Raw genomic sequence first — 25,387 nt, 5'->3', positions numbered from 1 at the left:
TGGAGCTTCCAGTGACTGAAGTGGTCTCATCAGAGTCAAAAAGAGAGTCAAAAAACAATTTGACCCATCTCATAGAGGTACACAAACTTATTTCTCAACAGAATCCATGTGGGGACATTAGCAAGGAATTTATTAGGCTAATAAGCCAAGTCTAGGTTTTTTAATAAATTAAGGGCCCTTAACTGCAATTAGAGAGTGCCAGTGTGGTGTAGTGGTTAAGGTGCTGGACTACGTACGACCTGGGAGACCAGGGTTCGAATCCCTACATAGCCATGAAGCTCACTGGGTGACCTTGGGCCAGTCACTTACTTTGCTGCCAGCATTGCATCCTCGGTAAGTTGTCCAGCAGAGTTATTTTGGGTGGTCTGGAGGCTAACTGTACCAGAAGTGGTGGGTGGTCCTCTGGAACACTCGGTAGCATGCTGTGAACAGTTGCATGGCACTTCAAGGATAAAGTTGCTCAGTTCTGTATTGCCTTAGATGCAGCAGTTTTTGAAAGTCCCAAGTGTCCAATGTAGCACCTTACCATATTTTATGGGATAGATTTCAGTGTATGTGTGCTGAGGATATGCACAGGACTCTTGCGGTCTTGACCCCGACCATCCTGATAGTGACAGCCGGTCGGAGAGGGCTGACTGGGTGGGTCCAGGATGTAGTGAATATGTCTTTACATGAGTGAGTGGTGCCTGCTAATGTTAAACAAGCAGTTGAGGGTCCACAATGGTCTACAATAATGTCCATCTGATCATGAATGCTCCCTTCTTGGCCAAGATGGTGGAGAGAGTGGTGGCGGAGCAGTTGCAGGAGTTCCTGGAGGATATGGACTATCTGGATCCATGTCAATCTGGGTTCAGGTGCAGTTTGAGGACTGAATCAGCCTTGGTCGCCCTGATGGATGTCCTGTATCAAGAATGCGACAAAGGGAATGCATCTCTACTCCTGCTTCTTGATCTGTCTGAAGCCTTTAATATCATTGACCACGGTATCATCCTGGATTGGCTCTGTGGGATGGGTATTGGGGGCACTGTTTTACAGTGCTTCTGTTTCTTCCTCCAGGGCCATGTCCAGAGAACACCTTTGGGGAACTATGTCTCGGCTTCATGGTCTTTGTGCTATGGTGTGCTGCAGGACACATCTTTATGAAGCTGTTGGGAGTGGTCATTAGGAGTTTGGGGTCAAAGTGTCATCAGTATGCTGGTGATACGCATTTCTATTTCTCCATAACCTCTGAATCAGGAGAGGTTGAATATGGTCTGGAACATTGCCTGGATGCAGTTGTGGGATGGATGAGGGTTAATAACCCTGGCTAATGAACCCTGGGCACTATGGGTGGCTAGTCCCGGTATCTGGGAATTTGGCCTGTTGCCTGTCCTGGATAGGATTACTCTCCCTGTGAAAGAAGAGGTATGTAGTTTGGGGATACTCCTAGATCTATCTTTGTCGCTTGAGGCTCAGATAGCATCAGTGGCTAGGAATGCCTTTTACCAGCTATGGCTGGATTGCCAACTACACCATTCTTGGACAGAAAGAGCCTGGCTATGGCGATTCATGCATTGGTAACCTCAACACTTATTCTAATGTGCTTTATGTGGGGCTACCCTTGCACCTGGTCTGGAAGCTCCAACTGGTGCAAAATGCTGTGCCTAGACTGTTGATGGGGACAGACTACCACCAGCACATAACTCTAGTGCTTAAAAGCTTGCATTGGCTGCCCACATGTTACCTACCCAGGTTCAAGGTTCTTGTATTAATTTACAAGGCCCTTAAAAACTTGAGCCCTAGATATCTTAAGGACTGCCTGATCCTTTACATCCTAATCTGACCACTGAGATCTTTGGTGGTCATCAAGGGCTCAGATGAACAATTTGTAATGACCTGAAGCTGTGCAGTGTGGAGGGCCTTGAAACTGAGGTTATTATACTTTGGACACATAATGATTCACTAGAAAAGACATTAATGCTGGGGAAAACAGAAGGGAGTAGAAAAAGAGGAAGGCCAAAAAAGAGATGGATTGATTCCATAAAGGAAGCCACAGACTTGAACTTACAAGATCTGAACAGGGTGGTTCATGACAGATGCTGAATTCATAGGGTCGCCATAAGTCGTAATCGACTTGAAGGCACATAACAACAACTCTGCTTAGAAATGGGAATAATTAAGTGGTATGTGATAAAAAGATAAAAAGGGAAATAGAGCTGGCGTGTTGTAGTGTAGTGGCTAACAGACTGAACTATGAATCATCAAGTCCCTCGTTCAATTTTTGCCTCTGCCAAGAATAGGTAAAAAGGTCCTTAGGCCATTATCTCTTAGCCTCAAGCTCTCTATATGCTTTGAACACTCTGAAGAGTTACATAAATGCTACATATAAACACACAGAGGCTAATACAAAATTTACACCTCAGTTCAGTAAGCGTGATCCTACTTGCTGATCTCTCATAAAAATAGGTGCATCTGGCACTGTGCATATCTCGCCACAATATTACCAGTATTGCCAGCTTTGACAGTGTTCATCATTTGTTAGGCAGGGAAAAGCAAAAACTAAGGGTCAGGCATAGTCCAGCTGCCCCCTTCCATCCCTCTAGCCATCTAACAATATGGTTGAAGAATGTTCACTGCCCTGAGCAATTAATTGGGAGGAGGGAAGTAGGGCTCCAAGGACATAACACGAGTGCAGCTTCCTACCACCATGCCCCATTATCTGCACCAGGGCCACCAAAATCCCAGACTGCTGCTTATTTCTTACTAGAGGGTGACAGGAGAAGAATGGGTGAAATCTTAGATTTTCTTACCGTCCAGATATAATCTTTTTCAGGTCATCACCCATATTCTGAGGAATACTACCATTCTGTATTATACTAATTGCATATTGCATTCCCAACTAAGTCTTTTGTCTCATCAAGTCATATGTAACGGATGACAAGAAAATTACTTTCAACCTTTTTATAGCTCTCACAATAAAGATTATGGAAATGATTTTGGATTTTTCTCAGGATGTTTTCATGAGCTACTACCCAAGCACATTTACTCACATTCAAACACATTGTTTTGAACATACCGAAAAGTTACTGAGCCTAAGACCCAGTTTGTACTTTCCAATAAAATAAAATAACCCCAAACATGTGGTACTGCTCTTCTGGAACTCAATCACGCATATAGAGGATTTTATGTTGGGGATCTGCATGTTATCTCTGTGTGCTCAGTCGTGACACTGCCTGCTAGCACGATGAAGTAATCAGTTCTACGAGGACTGCACAATATACTTTCTCTGAGCATTTAAATCAGCCCTAAGATTCCACAACTTTCACTTTACTTTTAGGGATGTACTAATTCCCCATTCTGGTATCCAAGGCATGAAGTCCTCCCAAATTCTGTTAATTAATGCTGGCATTTGGTCACTTTGACAGTGTGAACTGTGGAGGAGTAACATGCCCAGCATCAATTACATCATTTTTAGAATATTTCTTGTTAGGATCTTCAAAGCTGCATTCTTTGACAGTTGCAGCCATGTAGCTCAAGTTTTGTTTTTGCAAAGGTTTGAGACTTTCCTAAAAACAGTTCAAAGGCTATCTAGATATTATCTAAATGTAACCATTCATGTTATGACTGCCTTTACAGTCCTCATTTTGTCTTCTGCATCCTTTTCCCCAGGATGTAGTAGACACATCTATGCTTCCAGTGATCTATTTAACCTGCACACTTAATAAGGGGATGGGGTAGCTAATGGCCATTTTCTTCCACAGCCTGCCCATGTATTAAGATGTGCCAAAGAGATTCTGAGTGTCTTTAAAGAGCAAAAGATAAATACTAAAAACAATATGTGTCTCTCTTTCCCCCTGTTGCTACGACAGATGACAGCCTTTGTCAGCTTAATATTACATTGACTAGTTTAATTACACAATATGCACTATAAAAATCTAGTATCTATAATATAGTAGTATTCAGAACTCCACATATAGTACTAGAGCAAGAAATGAAATACAGTATGCCTGTGGCCTGAGAGGTATGTTTGAAATATGTACGCCTTTCCTTAGGTACAAATTATTACAAGCAAGCAACTAGAAGGCATAATGAGAAAATAGGAATTATAATTAAATAGGTAAAGTTGAAGGGTACTGGTCTACAATAAAAACATTCAAATTATATACACACACACACCAATCTATATTTGCAAATCAGAAGCACACTACAAATGGAAAGAGGTGTGATTGGTGTACAGTCAAGTGTCACTTGTCATTTCAAAGGACTGTCCAACCTGATGCATCAGAAGGACCTGTTCCATGGCTCTAGCAGAATTTCAGAACACTACTGTCAACAGCATATTGGGCAAAAGGCAGCAAGTCCAACTCCTTCTACAACTTAGTACATGCTAGGTATGGGCAAGAATTTAGACTCCCTGATAATTGCAGGACCGCTATCTTTGTGGATTGATCCTGAAACCCATGAACTTCTACTGCTTTTCTGAACACCGGATTTTTATCACATCAAATATAAGTTAAACTGGTCTGCCACTTTGCTTGCTAATTGAACTTGATTAGGAGAAGGGAGGGAGAAACTGATCTGCCTGTCTTTGCTTGCTATTTCCCTCCTTTCTGGTACTGTGTATTTATATGAGTGTGTGTGCACATGTGTGTGAGCTTCATTCAGCAGGGAGGGGTGACAGTGAGTGGTTGGCAGCAGCAAATGACTGAGTCACAGGCAGTGGAGATGCATACCTTAGGCACCATGCCTCCTTCGGATGAGTCTTCAGAGCAGTACGAAGAAGAATGGCATGCCACAGCAGACCCAAGAGAAGGAACTAGCAGATTCACCAGAGATGCAGCTCAAAGCCACCCACCGCTGCGAGATGAGCAGGACACAGTAGCAGTACCTCAGTCAGATTCAGGGAGTGAACAGGAGGCCTCCACAGAGCAAAGATGCCAACAGATAGTAGAGCAATGAAGGTGTTCTGAGCATTTAAGATGGGGAGCCAGAAAACTCACTTGCACCAAGGAGTGGTGTTCAAAAGACTGTGAGAGGCCTTTTGCCCTCTGCTGGAAGCAACGTCAAGACACCACCATCGGACCTTTGCCAGTCTTGCCAGTGACCCAGACCCTTTTGACTATTTTGGACACTGGACTGCCTTGCTGGTCTATTTTGGGCCCTGGACTGCCTTGCTGGCCTTCTCTTACTAACCCAACTAGTACTTTTGCTTGGAATAAGACCTCAGCTCCTGCTCCTCCCTTCCTTTCCCTCATTAACCCCAAACATAGACAGATTTGCAACTGGCCATTGCCTGGCCAGCTGCCAGGTAATTGTTTTACTGTACCATCAATCACTCCTGTACAGCCAACAGAGACTGACACCAGGCAGCATATGGGCTAGCCACAACCAACAATGGAGGGACAGGAAAGTGAGGGAGAAGCTTGAGGGATGGGTGGTGGGAGGATGGAGGGATGGACAGGCAGAAAGAGAGGAAAGAATGGTGGGTAGGTAGAAGGGTGGGTAGGCAGAAGGGTGGGCAGGAGGATGGATGGACTGATGGGCAGACAGAATAGTGCAGGATGAGAGACACTGAAACTGCTTTCTTCCTTTCCTTTCCAAAGGAAAACAGCAGGTCTCTGTGTGCTATTGTGAAAACTGACCAACCTCAGTCACAGAGAAGGAGGAGACAAATCCACTTTCCTTTCAAAATATCAGTATTAATATTGGTATTTTTGGGAGAAAAAAATTGGACCAGTAAAAGCAACAGATAGCGGACAAAGTATGAACTTGATACCGCCTGTTAGGTCAATGGAATGCTTTGAAAGTGGCCCTAGTATACATAATGTGAAAACACACAAGAAAAAACGAATAGTGCTAAATATAATCAACATTCCTAAACAATGAAAAATAAAACAAAATTCATACTTACAGGCTGAGGCTGTTCTGCAATACAGCAGTTGAAACACAACCAGAACTCACTCATTTTTGTTAACAGTTCAAAGTGCAAATACAGAGGTAAAGAGCAAGACACAAAGCTCCAAATCTGCGAGACAGTGTCTCCCCTTAGTACTTAGTCAACGTGCACAGGTCCCACAGAGGGTAAATAAAACCCGTCCTTCAAACTTTCCCCTTCACAACACAGTTCAAGCTGGCACCAGAGTAGCTGCCTTTTCTTTCTTCTCTCTCAAGATACTGGCCCCGGCATCACAAAAAATGATGTTGTACTTCAGTTATTAACTTCCAAGTAGTAACCTAGAAAAAGGAAAAAGAAAGTGTCACAGTGCTCATTAAATAGCTTCTAACTAGTTTGAAACCTGTTGCTTAATACTTAGTAGGTTCTACAACTTTACACACTAGCCATGTTTCCTCAACAGAAAATAAATGTTGAAAATCAGAGTATGCATATTATCTTTCCTTTCTTCCCCTTCCATAAGCTCTAGGGGCTCAGTGGTGCCAAAAAAAAGGCCAGATAAATATTATAAATTAACATTTACAATGTGACAAGGGCAATGAAGTCCCCCCACATCTTTAAAAGTAGCCCTTTTTTCTTAACACAATTCAGGTTCTGGGAGGGTATATCCCCTCCACAGCACCACTGTTTGTTCATGCTGCAAGCCTGTTAAATAATCCAACTTCATGTGTGTTTCAACAACCTGGTGGTGTTCACGTTTGCATACTGTCAGACTAACATAATCTACTGCTCTTATCCTGTTGCTCTAAGTAATAATGTTTTTAAAATGGAAAATAATATTTGAAGAATGAGCTGTTACCTTAAAAGGTTTTAAGCTCCTAGAGCAGAAAAACTGACAGACACAAGATTCTATCCATTCTTTTGTAAAATTGAAGGGCTAGCTAATCTCTAACCTGAAACTATATAGCTGTTATACTTTGAAAGGGTAATGAAGCATTATCCTAGTACTTTTACTTTGGTCGTTTGGCATATTACCTGTTCTCCCAGGCTTACCTGGGAAATCAAGGTCATACAGAAAGGTATAGAACATGCACAATTATGAGCCCTTTGTGAAACTGATGTAATCTGGGCCCATTAAAAAAAAAAGGTAGCTGTTTCTGCATACACAGTGAACTTCCCAGGCATGCAGAAGTATAGATTATTTTGTAAATTAAAAATGTAAGAAACAAAAAACAAAAACAGTCTGACCAAGATCTAGGCTCACTGCCTTCCAGAACCTGTTGAGACCAGCTGAGCCATGAAATGTTGTGGATGTTAGTTGGGGGGAAAAGGTGGGTGGTCTGCTTAAGCCCTGACAGTTTGTAGTAGCTTGGATGGCGGGAGGAGAGGATTGGGGTTGGACAGATATGTACTATGAGATTTTTAAAAATCATTTTCTGTATTATACAGTGAGATTTCATGAAGGAGGAATGAGAAAAGATGCTCACTCCTGCCCCTAACCCACCCATCCACCAAAGATTTTAGGTTGACAGCTAGCCATTTAGCACTGTATACCACTGTGTGGAAAATTTCAGGAGGATAGGAAAGAAAAAGAAAAAAATGTCCCTTCACCCCACTTCTGAAACATCTCTCCCATCTTTGCAAGCACCTAAATAGTGCCACAAGGCTCTGAACAGAACTCATGTTAGGGACTCGGATACATTTTGTTTGGGATGTACATTTGACTTATGGGGTTAAGAATAATGACAGGTGTGGACTTCCGGGAAGGGTTGCTTTGCCTGTGCTACCTCTGAGTCTGAGCTCTCGTCTCAGAAGAAGCTTTTTCAGCTTAAAAATCAGTCACAATGCTCTTTTTGACTGGTAAAGATTTTTTCCCGGTCAGGGAAAAACGTAGAGATTAACCACAAAGCCTGTTTTTGTGGGGAGGACTGGATTTCATTTATTTATGAGAGAAGGTTCAAACTGCAATGCCGGACGGACTTTCATCAAGCTCTAGCTGATTACAGCGACACGTTTATCTTTTCTTTAAAGAAAAACAGACTTCAACAGGCAGATAAGCATCCTTCTTTCTATTTTCTTTTTTCACTTGGTTTAAATTGGTGTAGCAAAAAAGAGATTTGTCAATGAATCAGCTGTGAAGAACTTCTAGGTGAGTTATGGCTTTTCTCTTTCACTAACGAAATTAAGGAGGAAAGAAATCGAAAAAGCTTATCTTTGTTTTTATCGCAAAAAGCTGTCCTGGAGGTGCATTCTAAAGATACTAACGGAAGAGGGATTTCTATTTCGAGGAGGGGAAAATTTTTTTTTAATTTTTTTTTATCTATTTCATTTTGACGAATCTGCTTGTTCACGATGCCACTAATTGTTTTGATGTTGGGAACTAAGTTTGTTTTGTATTCCTGAATACATAGAGATAAGGCAGGCTGTACTGTCTACACTGATATAAGAGCCTGGAATATTAACCCAATTGTGGCTGAAATAATTTTTGTCTTTGTGGCTTTAAGAATGACAACCAGGAAAGTGATTGAGACCATGGAAGAATTTATGTTTCAGAAAATAATGGGTGAGATTGAGATAACGAAACAAACCCTGAGACAGGGTAGACAGGAGATGAAAATTGAATTTAATAAAATGGCGCAGGAGTTTAAAGAAATAGTGGATTTTGTGAGAGAGGAGTTTGATGGGACAGGGAAGCTACAAGACCTGGAGAGTGGAACAAATGTGAAATTGGAAAAAGATTTGGAGTTTATGGATGTTAGAAATAAAGTTTACTGTTTGGAATTCAACGTTGCCTCTGAAGAAATTAATGAAGATTTTGGTGGTAAAGTTATCAATGTTTTGGATAATTTTCTGGATTGGAATGATGTGATGGAGTCTGACATAGAAAAAATCTATGGAGTTGGTTACAGATATGTGACAGTGGAGAAACTCTTAAGAGATGAGCCAGTGCATTTTGTAAAAAAGAAGAACAGAGATATGACTTTGCAGCAATATTTCAGCAACATATTCAGATTTCTTGACTGGAATGATGTGATGGGGCTTGACATAGAAAAAAGTTATGGAATTAACTACAGATATGTGACAGAGCAGAGATGCACCCAAAGCAGAGATGTGACTTTACAACAATATTTCAACAACATATTCAGAATTGATGGCAAGGACATATTTGTGATGGGGGAAATTCCCATCAGACTCTTATTATATGACTATGGCTATGACAGCAAGATCATCATGGGATACTGATAATGGATGAATGGATACTGAAACCACTGGATTTAACAGGACTATTGAAGATGGAAGATGGAATTAATATTGATAATGGAAGATTATTGGACTTAACAGATTTGACGAGATGGATTAATTGATTTGTTTACTTGGACTATGGCTATGACAACAAGATTATTATGGGTTACTGACAATGGAAGAATGGCTATTGAAATTACTGGACTTAACAGGATTATTGAAGATGGAAGATGGAACTAGCATAGATAATGGAAGAATGGCTATTGAAATTATTGGGCCTAACAGATTTGAATCAAATGGATTAAGCGACATGTTTATTTGGAGAAAAATTGAAAGATATCTCTCTCAAGGAATTGAAACCTCTCTTTGACTTATTGTGGAAAGAATAAAATAATGTTTATGAGATTTGATGATTAATTAAGATAACTACTGGAGGAAAGTGATTTTATAATATAATTTTAGAGATAGGATTGTTATATATTGTAGACCTATAACTGATCTGCGACAAATCGGAAGTCAACATTTTATTTTATTGTTTAATTGTTTTTGTTTTGTTTTGTTTCTTGTCTTTGAAAATTTGAATAAAAATTAATGATAAAAAAAAGAATAATGACAGGTGTAAGGGGTACCTCCTCCTCTCCTGAGAAGGCATGATTGAGGGTGAATACTACAGAGAATCATTTACCAAGATGTAACATGCTGTCGCGGTCATATGGTAAAATGAGGTGCTGGTGGCCTATAGCACCTGCTTTGAAGTGAGAATAAATATTACCCAACATCCCCATCAGATCAGAAATGTGGGTGGAGTGGCAAGTTTTTGTTCACAAATAGAGAAATGTAGAGTGTGTGTGAGACTGTGAGGAGAGAAGGGCAATTACACAACCCTCCTGCTGTGAGAAGGGAAGGAATGACATAAGCCTGCTCGATAGTTTTAAGGCCCGTGCAATTCTGAAAAAAGCTTGTGGTTCTTTTTTTCACTCTGACTGAGAACCAGGCTCAGTCTGTTGACTGCATATTAATGAGAAAGCCCGTGCCTGACTGGCTTTTGACTTAACAATGGTTACACTTTGGGAGGCTGAGGGCCAGCTCGCACAACTGCCAAATGTATGGCCAGCCACATTCCCTTCATGGCCCAGATTGCGTTTTGCTTCTGGCAAATGGATCAAAGCTTTTGGCAACTCATGTAAGAGATGGGAACCCTGCAGGGGTGTAGTTGTTCAGGGTCTCAGACCCCCTTTTTGTTTTGCAGCAGGGTCCCAATGTCTCCAACATCCTATGAGACAATCAGCATGAAAGAGGAGTGTGTTAGCCATGGAGAAGAGTCTTCTAACATGCTTCCTTTTCTGTTCCTGCTGATTGGAGTCAATCGGAGTGAAAGGAGGCGAGTCAGCCACTGAAAAGACTCTTCTCTGCAGCTAACACTCTTCCCCTTGATTCTTATTGGTTCCTAGGGATGTCTGTTGTTGTGGGAGAAGGTTTAAAAAGGATCTCATTCTTAACCCAGCATCAAAAAGGGGGGCCATGGCTGTGACTAACATGAAGGGACCCTGCACTTCTGGATTTGCCACTACACTGCTGAGACACTGCCTACAAAAGTGTGTGATTTCATCTGCAGGTTCCAACACCTGCAGATCAGGCACTCCAATCATTTCTAGAAGTTCTTTTATAATAATGCTATAAAAACACAGGTTTATCACGTGAATTATAATTAAGCTAGGTCAGGCATATAATTTTTACCAGATCTCAAGCAAAGAATCTTGTGACAGCACAACAAGTTACTCTAGTTAAAAATTAATCTTTATTGTTTTTGGAAATGCAGACATTAAGCAGTTCATGGGAAGGAAAAAGGAATTAGAAACTTTCTGGGTCTGAGCATGTAAGGTGACAGTGGCTACCCTTTTTGCAGGGGTGAGAGAGGAGGGGCTGCAGACATTTGAGGCAAACTTCGTGTTAGTAAAAAATATCCAGGTCTATGCAAAGCTCAAAGTAAGCACTATTTTATGGGATGTCTTTAAGCATTATATTTTCAGAAAACAAAAAGCATCCTGGCAGAAATTGCATCCCTCCCACATCTGGAGGGCCACAGGGTCCTTACCTCTGCCATAACACAAGCACATGTTGTATAGCTCTCGCTGTGCCACTTTTAGCGCCCATGCTGTAGGTGGGCAATTCATATGCTGTGTCATGACGAGACTGGGAGAGTGAGTTTCAGTTTTCCACTCAGTCATGACTCTTGAAACTGACTTGGTGACCTTGGACCATTCACCATTCCTCAGCCTAACCTCTCTCACAGGGTTGTTACTGAGGACAGAAGTGTGTGCGAGTACAATACACATATCAAGTATCACATCCTGCATTTCTGAGTTTCTTGAAAGAAGGGTAATACGGCATTTCTGTATTTTGTGTACGAAACTGATTGCAGTCATCATGTAAGAAGGTCCTCAAGGTAAAAATAAGCCAGATGGGTTCCTCACTAGTTCTTGTTACGCTTCCCAGTGTGGAAGTTTGTTAAATTTTACTGGCCTAGATATATTACATTGCATGTAGATTACAAGAAGGGAAATCTTTGTTCTTCAGATAAAATGACAATTCCTATAGAAAACAAGAGCCTGTGTTCTAAAAGGCCTATCCCATCTACCTTTTAACAGTGTTATTCAAAAGTTCAGTTGCAGAACAAAATAAGCACCTGAACACTTACTAAACATTTCCTCCACTCTCACAAATACTTTAGTCTCCACATTGAATGCGCAGTGCTAAGGCTTTGTTGTACATTTACTTCCTAATAAATAATGTCTCTCAACCTCCTCAGCAGGCTTGTCAGCCCCCTCTCTTAAAAAAAAAAAAAGTGCTCTAGGCTTTTAATAATTGCATGACAGACACAAATGTATGCAGAGTCAGGTGGAAATCTTACTCCTTAAAAAGCAAGTGGGAAGATCTGAATGCAGTGAGCTCATGCCATCCTTCCCCCCCCCTTCTTTTCTTATTGTCCTTGTCCTGTGAGATCTGCCAAGCACAACATTTAGTAGATTAAGCCTTTTTTCTGGCACAGGGATAAGTGGTGGCAAGAAGCATTACCTGACAATCTTCTGGGCATTAGGCTGTGTTTTTAAAGGAGCAGGGACACTAATTGTAAGGGGGAGGGGGGCAAGTGTTATCACTGAGGAAAAGCAAGCAAACAATCAGATATAGGGGCTTTAATGCTGGGGTGGGGAGTGGAGGAAGAGTGCATATTCTTTGAAGAAGGAAGAGGAAAATGTTTTGAAAATGCTGGGGCATTACAGCAGGAGAGAGGATAGCCCTGTTTTACTTTTTTTTCTTTAAAAGGGTTATATGAGTGCTCCTTCAGCAGCACAGAGAAGTGCTCAGCTTGGAGAGAATTTACAAAACAACAACAACCAGCATTGTTAGGTTGAAGCTGGAGGACATGTTTATCCTTTTTTGAGTTTCTCTGCTGCAGAAGGAGAGGAAGATGCCACAGGGCTTCTCTCATCTGTTCCTCTCCTGATTCTGTGTCCACTGGCTTCCCCAATCTGCTGTAAACATCAGGCTCCAGATATGTCACATGGTAACCAGGAGAGCTGGGTAGATGACAGAGCTCAGGAACGAACGGGCATGAGCAACCTAAAAAGCAACTTAGGGTGGTATTAAATGCTTGTCCTACTCAGAGTGGACCCACTGAAGAATAGACATGGCTAACTTAGGTTCATTCATTTCATGGATCTATTCTGAGTAGGGCTTAGTTTAATACAACCTTTAACCCTTGGGTGATAGTTCGGATCAAATCTACACTAACAGTGCCAATAATTATTTCATATAACTTTTTATGCATGTGTTCTACAACTCCATGCTCCAGTGATTCCTCAGCCATTATGAGGTTTGAATTACCATGTAGTGTTTCTTAAATCTAGTGAACAACTGATATGTGTTTTCATACAGCTCTTGGGGCCAATTCTACCCCTATTTCCATGATAAAGAAAACTGAAAAACCATGCACATAAGACACTAGGGGTCAAAATAGTCTGCAAAATATTATTTAAAAACTTTTTAAAACAACAACAACAAACAGATCAGCTAATTAGGATGCAGAATATTCTTTACTTTACCTGGCTAACCTATACTTAGCACGACATCAAGGAGGAAAGGATGGAGCTCAAGAATTATGTAAATTTGAACTTGTGAACTTTTAGCATGTTTGCTGTAACTAAAATATTCATCTGATACATTGTAAAATATGAGAAGACTGAAACGTATATTTTATGATATGAATTTTTTTAATGCTGTAATGGTTTACATAAAATAAAATTCAGAAACATTTGCTACTGCAGAATATTTAATTTGAATTCTGAAATGCTGCTTAATTTTTAATTGATAAAGGAAAAAATTACAAAACAAATATTGTGCAGGCTTTGGAAGGTGTTATATATCATCAGTATCAAAGGCACTATGCAATAAATACCCAGAATTGTCAGCTGCACCTCTATGTTCCAGGTCAATAACAATGGTGATGCTAGTGTGAAAAGTGTTTCATTTTACCAGCAAACTCCAAATGTAATGTAAATGCAGAGGTCTTGCAACCAAAGGGTTAGATGCACCATAATCTTTCCAACAAAATAAAATTAAAATGAAGCAAATTAAAATGAAGCCTCAAACATAGCTGGAGCAAGTATTTTCAAGTTACTGGTTTAATTAAATATTGTGTGATTTAGGGTGGCCAGTTATGCATTGCCAAAAAAAGAAGATATGTATTAGCACAAAAAGAGGAAAAACGAGTGCACGTCTGCATAAAATTTCCAAGTTAGTTTACATGTATAGATGCAAATTACTATAATTTAAAAGAAATGCAATACAAAACATAGTGGAAAAGTCTGTTTTCCATGCTCAGTTTCTTGTCCAGATGCTAACTGTCGATGGGCAACTTCAAGGGCCCTGCTCTCCCTTCTTACAGTTCTTAATCTTTAAACTGCACTTGGACTGCAAAGCCCTGCAAACAGAGGGCTGTCCTCTGTAAAGTAGGCCACTAAGATGATTATATGAAAAATATTAAATATGTTTGTCTATACATAGATATAATAAGATGCTGAACACCTTAAACAAATAATATAATTAATAATATTTGGAAAGTGCAGTACAATGAAAAAGATCAAGATCTTTATGCTGCATTTTGAGAGACAAACCCTCTTAGATGTAGTACAATACTTGCCTTCTCAGATTAATGACAGCTCATGAGATTATCCTCTTAAACAAGACTGAAGTACAGTTGCAGACAACCAATATTTTTCATTGGCTAGAAATTGAGTGATACGTAATGCAACAATGGCATTCTAGGTAAAGGAGACTCCTACAATGCATTCCTAATCATATTATATCCCTAATCTTATTAGGAAGAATGATGAATTTATTAAGAACTTAGCTTTACAGCTAGTACTATAGCTCACAATGGATGATCTTTATCTTCTTCACCTACAACTGTATTTAATGGAGACAGAGGATTTATTATTCCCATTTTATAGATGGCTAACCAAGGCTGAAGTACACGCTATTTCCCCACTGAAACTGTGCTCCTGCCTACCTTTACCACCAGCCCACGCTTTCACTTGGTTTCTATAGCTTGCAACTAGGAATAGATGGATTTGTGGGAAAACGGGGAAAAAGGAGGGCGGCCTTCATAGGACAATTTTTTCCAATAAGGGATAATACGCAATAACCCAAGGTTTATTACCTTTCCACTGACACCTAAGATAAGTATATCTAGGTTTACAGGATGAGGCTTCTGACATCCATTACTTAAATATTTCTTCATGTAACATTATGGAATTCACTACCACAAGATGTAATTGCCACCTACTTAAATGGTTTAAAAAGGGGATTAGACAAATTCAAGAAGCATAAAGCTATCAATGGCTACTAGTCATGATGGCTGTGCACTTGTCTCAGGATCACAGGAGTGTGTCTTTGAATATCAGTTGCTGAGGAACAACAAGCAGGAGAGGACTATTGCTCTTATGTTTGTGGGCTTCCCAGAGGAATCTAGTTGATGAGTGTGGGAAACAAGACGTTGAACTATAAGTAAGCCTTTGGGCTGATCCAGCAGGGCTCTTCTGTTCTTAAGGCAGCTAACAGTATCAATATACATCATTTAACCAACCAACCAACCAAGATAAACCTAGTTAGATCCAGGGTATTAAATTATTGACTTCTCATTGATTTCAATGCGAATCAACACAACTAACTTAGCCAAAGACAACACTATAGCAATATTTTTAAACAACAACAACAAAACCCCATAATACTAATACCACTAGGGCAACCTCAATCAGAAATGCTAGGGAGCATATGACATCAACAACTCTTCAGGCTAAATTCTCATCAAAATAAAGAATGCTTCATGAGGCAATATCAGGGAGGAGACATGGATCAACCAATTGCAGTTTGATGCCTCTCCAACCAATTTTAATGCATGGGCAGGTTGACGATATTAGCTGGAGACTATAAAATATAAGAGAGCCAATTCATGCCTGCAGCCCATATGTAAGTGCATCACAAAGGTTTGCTGACCAACATGCGCCACACACTGATTATTAGAAATGATGCCTCCATATGGTGGCTCCACATGCTGCCATTACACTTTATGCAGTCACAATGGCTTGGCAAAGTGCTGCCACATGCATGCAAATCCCACTTGCTGCATATATGGCCCCAAAGAGTCAAACGGCACCTCTATATAGTCACTACTTGGATGCATCCCAAAGTCTGCCAAGGAGCTGGCAGCAAATGAGCCCCAGGCCTAAGAATTCCAAAGAAGCTATCAAACTGCATACACACTCATAATTCTAATGAATGAGGGCTTGTCTCTCAAGAATGGCATTTGCCCACCACCCCCTAACCAAACACCATAATGAATTACCACAATGAAGAACATGAAGTTACTAACTGAAAAAAGGTTACATATCAGCTATAACTCTGAAGCAGGGAAAAGTGAAACCATCGCTCAGAGTGAATGGATTGGAACCAGGATGATTTTAGAATGGCAGCAGAAGTTTGATTTAAATTAAGAATGTTAATACACTCTCATTACCCAAAAAAGAAATCTGAGAAAAACAACGCTTTTGTCAGGATCCAGATCTGTCTGTATATCTCCCTCCCTCCCTCCCTCTAATGTCTTCTATCTGAATATAAAGGCAGTTGAAGTACATATTTGAATGAAAATGCTAAGTAATTATCACCCAAGAACAGAACCCCCATTAAATATATATATATTAAAAGGCTCACTTTAAGGATCAACATTTCTTGCCTTCTGACTCTCTCGCTTCTTTGCTGCAACTTCAGACAGGAAATGTGGTAATGGGGCTGTTTCAATATTGTGAGGAAGAGATAAAGAGCACAGAAAACCAGAGGAAGAATGACTACAGGTGCTAATGCATCATAAGGGTTCTGTCTCCAGAGTCTCTCTCGCCTGTGTTTAGAAAACTGTTTTTGTTTTTTTTGAGGGGGAGGGAATGAGAAAGAGACAGTATGTGCAAAACTTCCAACTAGGTTATACAAGGTACTGTATCTCATATCAAAGCTGATACTCGAGAGCAAATCACTTCACTGAAAGTTAAGTTTATGCTCAGATAGTGGTACAGTCTCTGAAAGATGCAACCATGTTTTCTTTTTATAATTTGTGTCTTCCATCTGACAAAGGGAGCTTGACTGCATACTCTTACACTTAAAGCACACTGAAAGCACATTATTTTTCTCAAATAATTTTTCTTGCTCCATGAGCTAGAGGGAGCCCCAGCTGACGAGGAGTCAAGGCCCCAGCAGACAAAGCGTCAAGGCGAGTTAAGCAGCAGAGCGAGTTCGGCAGCAGGGCGAGGAGGCCAGGGCCCCCCACTCTGCCCGTCTGTTCCCTGACCTCAACTAAACCGCAGTCTCCAACCCATTGACGTAATAAACCTTAAACAAAACTATGCAGGTAAGAAGCCAGCAGGGGTGTGGGGGCTTTCCAGTGTTTTGCACCGCCTGCAGCATGTACGACTATCTGCCTGTTGGACAGAAGTCGTGGGTGTGCTCTCGGTGCAATGAGCTCCTGGCTCTCCGAGAACGACTTCATTTCCTTGAGGCCAAGGTGGTGGACCTGGAAAAGCTGAGAGAGGCAGAGAGGTGTGTGGAGGAGGCCTTCAGGGACGTTATAGCTGTGTCCCACTCCAACGATGATAGCTCTCCTGCTATCATGGAGAACGATGGTCTCGGGGAAGGAGAGCATCCAGCTGAGGAAGAGGGAAACGATCCCTTAGAAGGGACCCATTCCTTGGGGGATGAGCAGCTATCCTCTCGTGCCAAGGATATATCTCCAGGGGGTGGAGGGATCCTTGTAGTGGGTGATTCGATCATTAGGAACATAGACAGTGGGGTGTGTGATGGGCGTGTAGAACGCAAGGTGTTTTGCCTGCCTGGTGCGAAGGTTGTGGATATCGCCCATCGTTTAGATAGTTTGGTAGACAGTGCTGGGAAGGAGTCAGTGGTCATGGTGCACGTTGGCACCAACGACATGGGGAAAATGCAGCCGTGAGGTCCTGGAAACAAAATTTAGGTTGCTAGGTAGGATGCTGAAAGACAGGACCTCCAAGGTGGCTTTCTCTGAAATGCTACCGGTTCCACGCGCAGGACCAGCCAGACAGGCCCAGCTTCGCAGTCTCAATGCGTGGATGAGACGATGGTGTCGGGTGGAAGGGTTCGGATTTGTTAGGCACTGGGGAACATTTTGGGACAAGCCGGGCCTGTACAAAAGGGACGGGCTCCACTTGAACCAGAATGGAACCAGACTGCTGGCACTTAAAATTAAAAAGGTAGCAGAGCAGCTTTTAAACTGACTGAGGGGGGAAACCCGACAGGAGCTGAGAAAGGTCCGGTTCGGAATAAACCTCCCCCCTGGGATAAAAACCAAAGAAATGATGAAATTTTAAAAGGGGTAGGCCTAGAAGTAGGCGTTGTGAGAGCAGGGGCACAGGATATAAATTCAGAAGAGCAAAATTACCACAGGCCTAACCACAAGTGCCAAAGACACTTGAAGAGAGACACTGCTTACAAGTGCCTGTACGCTAATGCTAGGAGCCTCCGAACCAAGATGGGAGAACTGGAGTGCTTGGTCTTAGAGAAGAGCATTGATATAGTGAGCATAACCGAGACCTGGTGGAATGGAGAAAACCAGTGGGATACAGTTATCCCTGGATATAAACTATATCGGAAGGACAGGGAAGGACGTATTGGTGGCGGAGTCGCTCTATACGTGAAAGAAGGCATTGAATCCAGCAAGCTCGGAACCCCAAAAGAGGCAGACTCCTCCACAGAATCGTTGTGGGTGGTGATACCGTGCCCCAGGAGGGACTTAATACTGGGAACGATCTATCGTCCCCCTGATCAAAATGCTCAGGGAGACCTGGAGATGAGATATGAAATTGAGGAAGCATCCAAACTAGGAAATGTGGTAGTAATGGGTGACTTCAACTACCCGGACATAGACTGGCTGCATATGTGTTCCAGTCATGACAAAGAAGCAAAGTTTCTAGATATTCTAAATGACTATTCCCTAGATCAGTTGGTCATGGAACCGACCAGAGGGACGGCAACCCTGGACTTAATCCTCAGTGGGGACCAGGACCTGGTGCGAGATGTAAGTGTTGTTGAACTGATTGGGAGCAGTGACCACAGTGCTATTAAATTAAACATACATGTAACTGGCCAATTGCCAAGAAAATCCAACACGGTCACATTTGACTTCAAAAGAGGAAACTTCACAAAAATGAGGGGATTGGTAAAAAGAAAGCTGAAAAACAAAGTCCAGAGGGTCACATCACTCGAAAATGCTTGGAAGTTGTTTAAAAACACTATAATAGAAGCTCAACAGGAGTGCATACCGCAGATCAGAAAAGGTACCGCCAGGGCCAAGAAGATGCCAGCATGGTTAACGAGCAAAGTCAAGGAAGCTCTTAGAGGCAAAAAGTCTTCCTTCAGAAAATGGAAGTCTTGTCCAAATGAAGAAAATAAAAAAGAACACAAACTCTGGCAAAAGAAATGCAAGAAGACAATAAGGGATGCTAAAAAAGAATTTGAGGAGCACATTGCTAAGAACATAAAAACCAACAACAAAAAATTCTATAAATACATTCAAAGCAGGAGACCATCTAGGGAGACAATTGGACCCTTGGATGATAAGGGAGTCAAAGGTGTACTAAAGAACGATAAGGAGATTGCAGAGAAGCTAAATGAATTCTTTGCATCTGTCTTCACAGTGGAAGATATAGGGCAGATCCCTGAACCTGAACTAACATTTGCAGGAAGGGATTCTGAGGAACTAAGACAAATAGTGGTAACGAGAGAGGAAGTTCTAAGCTTAATGGATAATATAAAAACTGACAAATCACCGGGCCCGGATGGCATCCACCCGAGAGTTCTCAAAGAACTCAAAGGTGAAATTGCTGATCTGCTAACTAAAATATGTAACTTGTCCCTCGGGTCCTCCTCCGTGCCTGAGGACTGGAAAGTGGCAAATGTAACGCCAATCTTCAAAAAGGGATCCAGGGGGGATCCCGGAAATTACAGGCCAGTTAGCTTAACTTCTGTCCCTGGAAAACTGGTAGAAAGTATTATTAAAGCTAGATTAACTAAGCACATAGAAGAACAAGCCTTGCTGAAGCAGAGCCAGCATGGCTTCTGCAAGGGAAAGTCCTGTCTCAGTAACCTATTAGAATTCTTTGAGAGTGTCAACAAGCATATAGATAGAGGTGATCCAGTGGACATAGTGTACTTAGACTTTCAAAAAGCGTTTGACAAGGTACCTCACCAAAGGCTTCTGAGGAAGCTTAGCAGTCATGGAATAAGAGGAGAGGTCCTCTTGTGGATAAGGAATTGGTTAAGAAGCAGAAAGCAGAGAGTAGGTATAAACGGACAGTTCTCCCAATGGAGGGCTGTAGAAAGTGGAGTCCCTCAAGGATCGGTATTGGGACCTGTACTTTTCAACTTGTTCATTAATGACCTAGAATTAGGAGTGAGCAGTGAAGTGGCCAAGTTTGCTGACGACACTAAATTGTTCAGGGTTGTTAAAACAAAAAGGGATTGCGAAGAGCTCCAAAAAGACCTCTCCAAACTGAGTGAATGGGCGGAAAAATGGCAAATGCAATTCAATATAAACAAGTGTAAAATTATGCATATTGGAGCAAAAAATCTGAATTTCACATATACGCTCATGGGGTCTGAACTGGCGGTGACCGACCAGGAGAGAGACCTCGGGGTTGTGGTGGACAGCACGATGAAAATGTCGACCCAGTGTGCGGCAGCTGTGAAAAAGGCAAATTCCATGCTAGCGATAATTAGGAAAGGTATTGAAAATAAAACAGCCGATATCATAATGCCGTTGTATAAATCTATGGTGCGACCGCATTTGGAATACTGTGTACAGTTCTGGTCGCCTCATCTCAGAAAGGATATTATAGAGTTGGAAAAGGTTCAGAAGAGGGCAACCAGAATGATCAAGGGGATGGAGCGACTCCCTTACAAGGAAAGGTTGCAGCATTTGGGGCTTTTTAGTTTAGAGAAAAGGCGGGTCAGAGGAGATATGATAGAAGTGTATAAAATTATGCATGGCATTGAGAAAGTGGATAGAGAAAAGTTCTTCTCCCTCTCTCATAATACTAGAACTCATGGACATTCAAAGAAGCTGAATGTTGGAAGATTCAGGACAGACAAAAGGAAGTACTTCTTTACTCAGCGCATAGTTAAACTATGGAATTTGCTCCCACAAGATGCAGTAATGGCCACCAGCTTGGATGGCTTTAAAAGAAGATTAGACAAATTCATGGAGGACAGGGCTATCAATGGCTACTAGCCATGATGGCTGTGCTGTGCCACCCTAGTCAGAGGCAGCATGCTTCTGAAAACCAGTTGCCGGAAGCCTCAGGAGGGGAGAGTGTTCTTGCACTCGGGTCCTGCTTGCGGGCTTCCCCCAGGCCCCTGGTTGGCCACTGTGAGAACAGGATGCTGGACTAGATGGGCCACTGGCCTGATCCAGCAGGCTCTTCTTATGTTCTTATGTTCTTAAAGAATCATGGGAACTGTGATTAACCCCTCACAGAGCTACAATTCCCAGCATTCCAACAAACTACAGTTCCCAGGATTCTTTGGGGAAAATATGCTTTCAGGGTGCTTGATATGAATGGTGTATATGATATGCCATAATAAATGTATCAGTCTTTAAGGTGCCACCATAACCTCTTGTAGCAAAAACAATAAAAGAGTAACAGCTACCCCTCTAGAGATTTTGTCATAATTGTGCATCAGCTTCTTGGAACTGACAGTAGGTCAGGAAGACAAGCATGTTTTTGATCTCTATATCCTCCTAGAAAGTTCCACAAAAGCCAACAATTCATAAGAAGCCATGATTTAGATTAACCCCAAATTCACTCTCAACTCATGAAAAACTCAACATAGTATCCCTCCAGTATCCCTCCAGTAACATTGAGATGGGGGGGCACGCTGGCTAGAGGTGCTGGGAGTTGGAGTCCAACAGTCTTCTGAAGAGCCGCAGTTTCTAGAAGATGCAGGAAACATATGGACAGTGCAAATGACATGTAGGGCCTGACAGGTTCTCTTACTTTTGAGTCTTTTGCCAGATATGTGTGGAGCAAGGCATTCTCTCCCCATACTGGTTAGTTTAAAAAAATATGGACCAGTCACTGCCTCTCAGCCTCATGAAAACCCTATTCATAGGGTCGCCATAAATTGGAATCAACTTGACGGCAGTACACACATACACATTGAAAGACCCATAGCTTGCATGCGTGCAAACAAACGCATGGACACGCACTGTCAATTATTGTTTGTATTCAATGCTAGTCCCATTCAGAGCAGACCCACTGAAGTTAATAGGCATGACGAATCTAAGTTAGTCACTACTATGCAGTAGTGGGGACCAGACACTAAGTCCTAGTCAGAGTAAACCCATTGAAATTATTAATTTCAATGGGTTTACTCAGACTAGGATTTAGTTGAATGCAGCCTTATGTGGATAGGAGAGCTCTGTTCCCTGCTACTGCATAGGTATAGGTTCATGATGCTTATGCAAATGCTAGGTCCTGAACCATCTGGTTTCAGGCCTGGCTATGGGACAGAGACGGCTTTGGTCGCCTTGGTGGATGACCTACGCAGAGAACTGGACAGGGGGAGTGTGTCTCTGCTGGTTCTACTGGACCTCTCAGCGGCTTTCGATACCATCGATCATGGTATCCTTCTGGGCCACCTTGCCGAGATGGGACTTGGGGGCACTGTGTTACAGTGGCTCCAATCCTTCCTGGAGGACCGAACCCAGAAGGTGGTACTGGGGGACTCCTGCTTGACCCCCTGGCCATTGACCTATGGGGTCCAACAGGGTTCCGTTTTGTCCCCCATGTTATTCAACATCTACATGAAACCGCTGGGAGAGGTTGTCCAGGGTTTTGGGGTGCGGTGCCATCAGTATGCTGATGACACTCAACTCTATTTCTCTTTTCCACCTGAAGCCAAGGAAGCCGTACAGGTCCTAAACCAGTGTCTGGCATCAGTGATGGACTGGATGAGGGCAAACAAGTTGAGATTAAATCTTGACAAAACAGAGGTACTCCTGGTCAGTCGGAGGGCAGATCAGGGAATAGGGATTCAACCAGTGCTGGATGGGGTCGCACTCCCCCTGAAGTCTCAGGTTCACAGTTTGGGTGTACTCCTGGACTCAGCTTTGAATTTGGAGGCCCAGATTGCTGCTGTATCCAGGAGCGCATTTGCCCAATTAAAACTGGTGCGCCAGCTGCACCCGTTCCTGGAGCTACCTGATCTGACTAGGGTGATGCATGCCTTGGTTACATCCCGCTTAGACTACTGTAACGTGCTCTACGTGGGGCTGCCTTTGAAGACTGTTCGGAAACTTAAATTGGTACAATGAGCTGCAGCCAGAGTGCTAACCGGGGCTGGTTACAGGGACCATACAACTCCCCTGGTACAACAGCTCCACTGGCTGCCAATTTGTTTCCGGTCACAATTCAAAGTGCTGGTTTTGACCTACAAAGCCCTATATGGCTCAGGTCCAGACTATTTGACAGATCCTATCTCCCTACATGAACCTGTCCGGGATTTGAGATCTTCAGGTGAGACCCTTCTTGTGTTCCCCACACCTTCGCAAGCACATATGACATGGACACAAGATAGGGCCTTTTCGGTGGCCGCCCCTAGGCTGTGGAACTCCCTTCCGAGTGAGGTGCGATCAGCTCCCTCCTTGCCGTCTTTCCGGCGACAAGTAAAGACTGTTTTATTTCAATGGGCATTTGGGATAGAGAACGACCAGGATTAAGTGTCATAGGTTTGGTGATTACATTATATGATTTTATTATTTTAAATTGTCCGCTGTTTTTAACCTATATTTTATGGTTTTAATTTTTCTCATAGTTTAATTCTTTTTTAATAATATACTCTGTATGTTTTAATGGTGTTGTTTTTAGTTGTAAGCCGCTCTGAGTCCTATTGGGAAAAGGGTGGGGTAGAAATAAAGTTTATTATTATTATTATTATTATTATTATTATTCATTCGAGCTTCCTCTGGGCACCCTTGTTGTATGTGGGACTGGTGGAGGAGAGTCGGTGGGCACATTTATTTCAGAGTCTGCACCTGCCTCGATCTCATGCTCTGGCAATAATGAAAATAACAAGTCAGAAGTCACAGGCCAGGGGCCACCACTATCTTGAGTATGTGCACCATTGACTATTTCTGTTGTATATCTGTCTGTGAATGAATGAATATTTCTGCTTCTTATATTTGTAGAATATAGAAATATGTGAGAGCATTGTGTGTTTGATGTGAGATGAATCTGGAAATGGGTAAATGTTTTCTAGAATGTTTCCTACATGTTTAACTCTTCTGTATGGTGCAAATGTGCACCTTTACAGGGAGGTCTGCAACTTGATTCACTTTCTTTAGCCATCTGCTCTGCAAGTAAGTTTTTTTTTTTTTGCTTTCTGATAGTGGCATGATTGTGTTGGACTGTGGCATAGCTGGACTGTGTTGCAGCCTTGGAGGCTCAATACAACATATAGATGTTTCTCGATAGAAAGGGAATAGTACGAATATGCAATGGGGAATATAGCTTTTGTACTGGGCACTGCCCTTAGACCTCACTCAAGGCCTGACAGTTAATCAGAAAACTGTTGTTTCAAAAATTGGTTCTCTTATACAACAGTATCCATTTCCCCAAGGTTCCAGAGCATGCTGATATGGGAAGGAGTCATGTAATTCACTTTCAGCCATTTCTAGATGTTACCACAGCAAAGTGAGAAGCTACCATAGTATTGTATAATATATGTATTACCCTTATATATCTTCCTTCTTAGGTCTTCCTCTGATCCTTTCTCCCACTGAGGCTACACAGTCTGCAAAAACAGTACCTGACTAATCATAGTACTTGGCTTTGTAGACTACATCATGTGCCACTCCATCCACCCCATTCATAAGCTGGGTAGGCCTGCTTCAATACCACTGCAGCGCCTCAAATACCATAGAGTTCTAAACCATTACTCTATCTTTGCTGGTAGTGAGGGCAGCAGTAGCGTGGAAACTCTCCCCCACAAAACACAACATAATATACAAATAGTTCTATATATATATTACAACTATATTGTACTGCTTACATATCACAACTGTCTGAATTAGACTGGCTCCTGCACTCGAAAACAAAATGAACATACAAGTTCCCCACATTAATCATTAACTAGAAGTTTATATATTTTTAAATATCTCTCTATATATATTTTCTCTTTCATAAACTACATCATGCTGCAGTTACTCCCACACCACTTCCTCTTGTAGCTAACAGGGCATATGACTATTTAAGGTCTTGTAAGTAATGTGGTTATTTTTGGATTTTTGCTTCTTTGTGAGTGTTACAGCACTAGCCAAAGCACGACTATGAGATTATTTTTTTCTTAATCTGCACCACCTAAAAAATATTTTAGTTTTTTCCCCTTCCTTCTGGCTTCAGCCTAGATTTAACATGATTCAAACAATTTATATCTGAACACAACACATGGTATCAGTCATGTAATTAAAGAAAACCCTTAACACCATACCATTTTGAATAAGATGAAAACAGACATTCATTAATACAAAATCTGAGCTGAATTTTTAACTGACATTTTCTTCTCTACCCTATAATTTTCTTAATATAGTCTCCCTCATCAGTTACTGTGCATAGCGTACTTGGATTAAAGATAATA

At 41.8% G+C, this 25,387-nt stretch overlaps 1 protein-coding gene across 4 annotated transcripts in view; it reads right to left on the bottom strand.

Annotated features, from left to right (window-relative positions):
* Positions 1 to 25,387, bottom strand: part of CDC42SE2 (CDC42 small effector 2) — a 118,817-nt gene that overhangs the window by 46,865 nt on the left and 46,565 nt on the right. For 3 of the 4 annotated variants that reach the window (XM_061625622.1, XM_061625613.1, XM_061625604.1), the window contains one exon: positions 5,891 to 6,213. In XM_061625622.1, coding sequence (XP_061481606.1) covers positions 5,891 to 5,944 — 54 coding nt within the window. In that variant the 5' untranslated portion in view covers positions 5,945 to 6,213. Of the gene's footprint in view, positions 1 to 5,890; positions 6,214 to 16,384; positions 16,423 to 25,387 lie in introns of those variants that run through there. The other variant, XM_061625630.1, reaches the window with a different exon arrangement.

The sequence above is a fragment of the Rhineura floridana genome, chromosome 1 (genome assembly GCF_030035675.1).
Source record: "Rhineura floridana isolate rRhiFlo1 chromosome 1, rRhiFlo1.hap2, whole genome shotgun sequence".
Lineage (NCBI taxonomy): Eukaryota > Metazoa > Chordata > Lepidosauria > Squamata > Rhineuridae > Rhineura > Rhineura floridana.
This window is presented reverse-complemented; position numbering and strand designations above follow the sequence as displayed.